At 33.7% G+C, this 8503-nt stretch overlaps 1 protein-coding gene across 1 annotated transcript; it reads left to right on the top strand.

Annotated features, from left to right (window-relative positions):
• The first annotated feature begins 602 nt into the window (after positions 1-602).
• LOC131853712 (leukocyte surface antigen CD53-like) lies at positions 603-8273 on the top strand. Its single transcript, XM_059204721.1, has 5 exons — positions 603-680; positions 2126-2314; positions 4442-4612; positions 5948-6157; positions 7882-8273. Exons 1-5 carry the CDS (start codon positions 609-611, stop codon positions 7951-7953), a joined length of 714 nt encoding a protein of 237 aa, XP_059060704.1. The 5' UTR covers positions 603-608; the 3' UTR covers positions 7954-8273.
• The last annotated feature ends 230 nt before the right edge of the window (positions 8274-8503 follow it).

Below are 8503 nucleotides of genomic sequence, written 5' to 3'. Positions count from 1 at the left end.
CATTCTATCTTATCTCACTTATATTCTGTATATTTATTTATTATCTTGCTTATAGCATAGAATAGAATAATCGACGGCGTCATTGGTCTAGTGGTTTATCACGCCACCTTGCCATGCTACCTCCGATGGTCGCGGGTTTGATTCCTAGCAAGATAGAAACATTTGTACTCATGAGCATATTTGCTGGAATTGGTTTGGTTTAGGATGTTTTCTATGTATTACGTATGTGTTTACATATATATGTATTTGAGTATTTCTATCACTTGTGGGATTAGATGGCGTTGTATGAATTTACTGGGATTAAAAAAAAATATTTACGTAATAATAATTAGTCCATGTTTAATACTTATATGATATAAATACATGTAATATATATGCCTTTTTACAATTAGTGTGTCTACTTTCTTATTTATTTGTCAGACATGTTAGTTTGTATGTAGTATATATTTATTTGGTTCACTTTTATACCTTTTTAACATGCGATAAAATCAAGATATCCACGGATCTGTCAAGATAAACTGTGATATTGAATGATAACAGAGTCCCAGCTTCAATTTCAGTTAGTTATAAATTTTATTTATGTATGTTGGTTATTGGTGACAAGCAAAATGAAATTCAAAGTGCCTAAATTATTAAAATCAGTAAGGTATTCGTTAGGGGCGATAAATGGATTATTTTTGGTAATTATTATTGTTTATTTATGAACTTTGAACATAGACATGTAAAATATGAAAACAATTTTTTAATCTCCATAGTGAGTCACATGACCGCATAATTTGTAAAAAGCTCTTCTTTGGAGTTGTGATTGCTTGGAGAAAATTGTAAAAATATATAATATAATAACAATAAAATCATTTCTAGTTTCTAAAGTTGTAGTATATTACACTTAACATGACTATTTTTGATGGAAAATTTTAATATAATTAGTTAGGACAAACCTACCGCTTTTTCTCAGATTTCATTGATGTTTTGTTTGGGGTCGATATTAGTTAGGACGAACCTACCGCTCTTTCTCAGATTTCACTGGTGCTTTGTTTGGGGTGTCGACCAATTTAACTGAATTATTTTTGAGTTATCGTAGTAGTTTTTAGTACTCAGTAAGAAGTAAATACATGCAGGTATATTTTTTCTACAGTAATAGGTAGTAATGTTAGTAGTATTTATTCATTATAGCTTGTAATTTAAATGTGTTTTTTATTTTAAGTTAAGTTTAAGTTTCTCACGCTTCTTTGGGTGCAAGTTTTCGTACTGAACAACTATTAACATGAGTATAAATTCTTTTAGGCTTATTTTTTATCAGTACCTACTTGAGTGTATTTATAACAATTTAGAATAAATCAAAACAAAATACATCTGAAAGACAATTATTTTTTAAATGCATAGGATACCGCCCCGAAAATATTATCATCATACAAGCGCTTTGTTATGAAATTAGAATTGATTATAAGTGGAAATTCTTTTTACGAAATGTATACGCAAATATCATAGATATCATAGAGAGCATACAACACACTTAGAATAGATTAAGGATGTTGTTTGGGCTCCGTCGGTTCTGTAGCGCATCAGAGATGTTTGCAACATTGCATATATGTGGTTTTCAAGGCATAATGCGGACCAGAACTGCCTCACTGATGTGTAGAATTTGGGGGAGTGCAAAAAGCCTCCTAAACTTTATAACAAATATGTCGGATTGTCCTCTCTAGAGACATTATTGCACTGGACGGACCTAGTGCATTTGGATATGGATATAGTTATATGAATTGAAATAATAAAGATATACTATATATGGAATTTTTATAACATAGTATATAAGTTGTATAATATGGATATATATCTCCTTTGGAAAGTTTACACTCTATCTTGAGGAAATAAAAACCGTCGCTCCTAAGAATATCCTTCAATTCTTGTTCCTGGTCGGTCTAGGTAGTGAACTCTGAAAAAGGGCGAGCACAATAGATCTATGTTGGTTGCAGTGCTACAGATACAAGATACAGATATTGTCAGGTAATAGCCCAAACATCCCAATAAAATAAAATAAAAACAACATAACATTGGACGGATATCCAAAATAAATGAAGAAATAACCTCTAACGATTTCTATTGTAAATACTTACGTATTTTACAGGTGACAGGGATAATAATGCTGATTACTGGAGTTGCAATTTTGGTTCAATACCTGCATTATGAGTTGTTGATTACTGACAAGTTCTTCAGCCTACCACGATTTGCTGTGAGCATTGGCGTTATCATCATTCTGGTGTCCATTCTCGGCTTTTACGGTGCTGTATCGGAGAGCTTCTATTTCATAGCAGCGGTTAGTATGAACAACACTTATCCATTTTTATATATTTTTTTTTTCAATATTTGTTGTGTAACGACACTTTCGTAACTTTGAACACTTCTATAATTTTACCACATTCTGAAGCAGTAATGCGCAGGGAGTACCCTGCTAGTATTATATTAATATCAGCCAATATTGCTACTAATACCACAGATAAGATAATATTATATATGAATATATAGTTGCAAAAATTTATGACCAAATCTAGGTATATCTATTTATGTAGGTAACTGTAATAGCAAACAATCAGATACCTCAACTAGGACTGTGGTGTTATAACCACGTGTCCTGTAATTTTATTGCTATTGTTTAGTCTTTTAGTCATAATAATATCTAATAAATAAAAGTCTTGTGTCACGGTGTTTGTTACCAAAATCTTCCGAAACGTCTTTACAGATTTCTATGAAAGTTTGTGTAAATATCGGGTAGTTCTGAAAATCGGCCAATATATTTTTCATACCCCTCAATGATAAGGGTGACCCTTCCTTAAATTTTCTTTTTTCATTATTTGACTATTTTTTTGTATTTTATTTTATTATAATTTACCATTGAAAATATATACAATTTCAAGTTTTCACGCTTTTACCATGAAACCCTATTTTTTATGCAATATATATACAATATACTTTAATTTTTATGGCAAAACGATTGTCGGGACAACTAGTAATAAATTATAATTCATTATTTTACTGAATTTAGTATGTTGATCTTCTGCATTCTTTTCTGCACAACTCGATTAAGAGACAGGCTGACCAATCTCTATGTATACCAATAAGTTTGTTTGTTTTGTTACGTTTGTTTAAGCTTCAAGTGTAACACGTTCTTGTTCGTTTTTGTTACAGCCCATCCACTTCTGTCCTGATTTTTAAATCACAAATATGTGTTATTAATTCTTTTGACAAGACCTCTATTCTCTATAATAACCTAACGAACTAAAGGGTGCAGATCTTGCTGCGAAGTAGTTCTTGTAGTTAATTTCTCTTTTCTAAGAATATCCAATTCAATTCTTGTCCCTGAAAAAGGGTGAGCACAATACATCAATGCAGGTCGCAGTGCTACAGGTCTTAACACCTGACAGTAGCCCAAAACCCTTAATAACAGTAAATAGTTTCTCTTTGGAAGCGTTCTTCTGTACGAATTCATTTGCATTCACTGCATTACCCGTCATCCGAAATACAGATTACAAAGCAAACTGCTTGGCGCTTGGCTTGTAATAGGTAAGATATACATACCCACAACGACGAAAGACTACTTTATACAAAGTGTACCTTGAAAAATTAAGTACAATGTATTTTAATATCAACTTATAATAGAGGGCTATTATTACGACTTTAAGTATTAATACTTTCTGGCAATTTGTTTATCATCTGTTCTTTGTGTGATTCAACATATTGTGATAAGGAATTCTATAGTAGTATTTTATTTGTGTCGTAAACTAAGTTTTGCCTTTGGTCGAAAGTCAACATTACATACCTACTTATAATTTTACCTACCAATAATCTGTTATAATCTCCAAAATCATTAATTACTTTAACTGTACCAAAATGTATATTTTACTGACTGGTAGAGAGATCCATCAAGCATTATGCCCGCCATTTATACAATTTTGTGTGCAAAAGAATAAATAAGTAAATACATTTTTTTAAAATACATACATAATATACATGGTAAATACCCAGATGGAGGGGAAAAGGGGATTGTTAGTAATGTGGATTGATGATCTTATTTCTAGCAATGTCAGGTTGACCTCCACGCGGTTCCCCTGGGAACCATCTTGATAAATTCTTGGTGAATTTGTTACGATGGGCTAACTGACCTGACCTCATGCTCATCTTATCACCCTTCACTGGTGACTCGCCAGCGTAAACCGTTAGCGCAGGCGGGAGCACCATTCCATTATCATTAATAAAAAAATACCCAGATCGATACAAGCCATCATAGTCATGTATACAATATTTGTACCGTGCGAGGAATCGAACCTGCGACCATTGGAAGTAAGGTGGTGTGCTGAACCTCTAGACCACCGTGGTGTCATATTATACTATTAAAAGATGTGTACTGTTACATGAAAATGATATGTCAACGTGTGTTTTGTTTCAGTATGTGGTGTTATTGATTATCGTGCTAATTTTCGAGATGTCAGTAGTCATAGTCAGCTATGGTCTTAAAAATAACGCAGCTTCAGAGATAAGGGCGACAATGGAAGAAAGTAGGCAGCTATATGGTTCTCGAAGGGAGATTACAATAATATGGGATGATATGCAAATGAATGTGAGTAAGAAATATTTGTATTAATAGACAGATCTCTCATTACTCAAAACTGTAATTTACGAAAAAGAATACACAAACGAAAATAAATATTTTAACATATGAATAGTATATTTTTTTTATAATAGATAATTTCTGGTACCCCTATGTTTATTATATGGGTTTTTTTTTTGCATTTATCATAACAAAGTGTATTTAATTGATATTGATTTAGTTTAGAGGTTAATAAAACCTGAGCACTTGGCGCTCTCTAGAAACCTGCGCCCGGGTGCGGCTGCATGATCTCCCGGGTAAAAACGCCTCTGAAATAAATCTTAAATATAAAATTCTCCTATCACTGTTTTAGTTACTATATACCCCCGAAACGGCTTAACCGATATTTATGAAATTTTATATGCATATTCAGTACGTCTGAGAATCAGCTACTGTCTATTTTTCATACCCTTAAGTGATAACGGTAGTCTACCCCAAACATTTATTTTTTATTATTTGAATTTGTTTAAATGTCAAATATGAAGACAGTCAAATGTTGTGTAATTTACTTATTAGAATGTATAGGTATATTTTGTACTTATAATAATAATAATAATAATCTCAGGACAATTCACACAGCGCCATCTAGTCCCAAGTTAAGCTAGCTAAAGCTTGTGTTATGGGTACTAGATAACTGATATAAATACATAGATTTTTTTTTTCGTAAATACATACATATTATACATAGAAAATACCCAGACCGATACAAACAATCATACTCGTGAATACAAATGTTTGTGCCGTGCGAGGAATCGAACCCGCGACCATTGGACATAAAGCGGTGTGCTGGACCGCTATACCACCAAGGTCGTCAAATGTGGCATTAAAAATACATATAACCAATTTTTCCCCCTTTGTTAATACTCATACTAGTATTAACATCGACATACAGCTATGACGCGCTCGTCATCCTACTGCGGCTGCGCGCCCGCCGCGCATAATTATGCATTTGTGGAGCATTACGTTTTACGCGTGAAAATGGAAAAACAACAAAATGGCTTCTTCTGCAGAAATACTGATTAATTGTTGTGCTCTTCATTATTAATTATTTTATACTATTTATGTCCTAAATTTACTTTTATTATAATAAAATACCTATATATACACAACAAACCTGAATGTAAATACAGCCTCTAGTAACGTACCTAACACCTACCCTACCTATTTTTTAACAACGATTTTAATGTAAAACAACGTTTTCGGGGTCAGATAGTAATATATATAAATGCGACAGTTGCTCACACTAAGGTGGGTTGTCAGTTTGTTTGTCATTCACATAAAAAAATCCTTTAAATTTCTTTCCAGTTCGAATGCTGCGGTGTAGCCGGTCGGCATGACTGGAGTAATAGTCAAGTTCCAGTGAGTTGTTGTTACATCGAATACGGCACTGTATCCCCTTTTGAATGCGGTTTGTCGAATGCGTATACTACAGGCTGCGCTGCCGCCCTCGGCGAATGGCTGAGCTACAAGGCTCGTGCTCTGGCCATTACTTCGTTGATTGTTACCTGTTTACAGGTTCGAATTTTTTAATCTTAATCTTAATAATATAATAATAATTTTTATTTCATACAACATGATCCATTGTGTTAGTAACAGCTTAATGACATAACTTATCCTATGTTAGTAATAAAATATATAATAAAATAAAAATGTAACTTTTAACATATTACCTGTCCTACCCAGTGTCTTAGAATGGGACAGTCTACTTTACAAGCAATTGTCTTCAGGACACTGTTGGAACTCGCCCGCACTCTGCCTAATAGGGACGTTATTCACTTCCGCCGTATAGCATAGAAATCGTCTGTGCGCTCTTGCGCAAACATATGTGACGCGCTGCAGTGGCGGGGCAGCCCCAACAGTGCCCGAAAGGCATTGTTATATTGAACGCGAAGAGCATTGTAGGTTTTTTGAGTATAGTTGACCGCATTATAAACGCAAAAGTTTGTGAGTATGCGTAGTTACTTTTTCCGCAAAATCTACTGAACGGATTTTAATGAAACTTTACAGTAACATAACTTATACATCAGAATAACATATAGGTTATAATTTTAATAAACATTATGTACAATGGGCGAAATATAATGATAAATGTCATCATGATCATCGTTTAAATGTCATGTATGAGAGTAATTGTGATGCAGACGAAGTCGCGCGGATCAGCTAAAAATGTATTCCTTTATAGACTTTCTACAAAGTGGTCAGTGTAGATACACCAATTTTAATAACAATTTCCTCTAACGGGCCCTATGCTAGGGCCCGCTTGGCCTGCGCAATGGTTTATGAAGCATGATAAGATGAAACCCATTTTCATCTCATTGTGCTTCACTGGTGCCCCGGTAGTGGTTAAGGCAGTTAGCCCATTTTTACATATTCACTAGGAATTTGTCACGATGGTTTCCAGAGAGAACCGTATGGTGGTCAACCTGACATGTTATATTACTAGCAATGGGGTCATCTGTCCACATTACTAATTATTCTTTTATCCCGGAGAATATGAGTACCTATTGTATTGTGTGTTGGAGTTGTTGAACTGTATTTTCGTATTTATATCGTTTGGGTCATTGTGGAAGAGGAGTACCTATCCCATGGGGCGAGACACGAGGTGTATCGTCTCTCGACGGCGCGATATCTGTTGTTCATGTATTATATTTATACATATTGATAACCATTTTTTTTTCTTGGCCAATTCACTCGCGCTGTATATTACCAAGCAACTTGCGTTATGGGTTCTAAACAATTGATATAAATATATAGATTATTTTTGTAAAGACAAGCATAATATACATATAAAACTTCCAGATTCAATCATCATCATGTTCATGAATACAAATATTTATACTGTGCGAGGATGCGATCCTTCGGAAGTAAAAGCAGTATGCTAAACAGTTGGACCACCGAAGCCGTCGACTTACCTTATTTGCCATCGCAGTTACATAATAAAAAATGTAGAGTTTCAGACTTCAGACACTCAGAGATTCCTATACGACGTTTGATAGTGGCGGGTTCAATACAATACATTTTGTATTCATAACTGTGATTGTTCGTATTGTTCTGATTACTTTATATGTGTATATTATATATGTATTAAAACATTTCAATCAATTGTTTAGTACCCATAGTATAATAATTCTTTACTAAAACACTATTTTGCTGTTTTACTGGGAAAAGAGTAAAAAGATCCTACGGACACAGCTGCAGTAAGGAGGTAGTAAAATATCCGTATTGTATAATTGTTTCAGGTGTTAATAACAGCAGCTGCAGCATGGCTCGCCTACAGATCTAAGTACTCAGGGGTTGAATTAGAATCATAAAATAAGTACTAACTATTTCTACTACTGTTTTTATCGATGTTTGCATGCTTTAGGATGATAGGACAGCGTTTTGATAATTCTAGGATCAACAAGATGTCATGTGTAGCGAAATAGTCACGTTATAAGTGTTTAAGTGAACTTATGTTGTAAAAGGAAAGAATTTCTTTGTTTGTTCTCGACAGATTCCACTTCCTTGAACTATTTTAAATATTCTTTTTATACAATTTCAATAGTCATCCGGAATGGTAATCCGCGTGTGTCACATGATGACATGATGTCTTTGTTGTTCTTGTAATAGCAATGCCTGTCATTTACTGTCAGGTGTGACATCAACTTGTTTGCCATTAACCAAATGGCAATCAAGATACTTGACCCACCAACAAAGGTTTCAAAATGAAATAGTTTACACATTTTTTAATGTAATATATTAAAGAATATATTTGTAGATTTCATTTTACAGAGGTTCTAACTTATACCTCTACAATAGTTAAGTAAAGCTGATTTAGTTGGTATTATATTTATATATATACTTATTATTTATGACTCCGTG

This window comes from Achroia grisella, unplaced genomic scaffold, assembly GCF_030625045.1.
Source record: "Achroia grisella isolate CSIRO2021 unplaced genomic scaffold, CSIRO_AGI_Agris_v1 utg905, whole genome shotgun sequence".
Classification (NCBI taxonomy): domain Eukaryota; kingdom Metazoa; phylum Arthropoda; class Insecta; order Lepidoptera; family Pyralidae; genus Achroia; species Achroia grisella.
The sequence above is the reverse complement of the archived record's forward strand: the minus strand, read 5'-3'. Positions and strand labels throughout refer to the sequence as shown.

Excerpts from the sequence above, each read along its gene's own strand:
- LOC131853712 (XM_059204721.1), top strand. The coding sequence starts at position 609 with ATGAAATTCAAAGTGCCTAAATTATTAAAATCAGTAAGGTATTCGTTA. Across the intron at positions 2,315-4,441 it reads GCTTCTATTTCATAGCAGCG|TATGTGGTGTTATTGATTAT; the intron begins GTTAGTATGAAC and ends GTTTTGTTTCAG. Across the intron at positions 6,158-7,881 it reads TGATTGTTACCTGTTTACAG|GTGTTAATAACAGCAGCTGC; the intron begins GTTCGAATTTTT and ends TAATTGTTTCAG.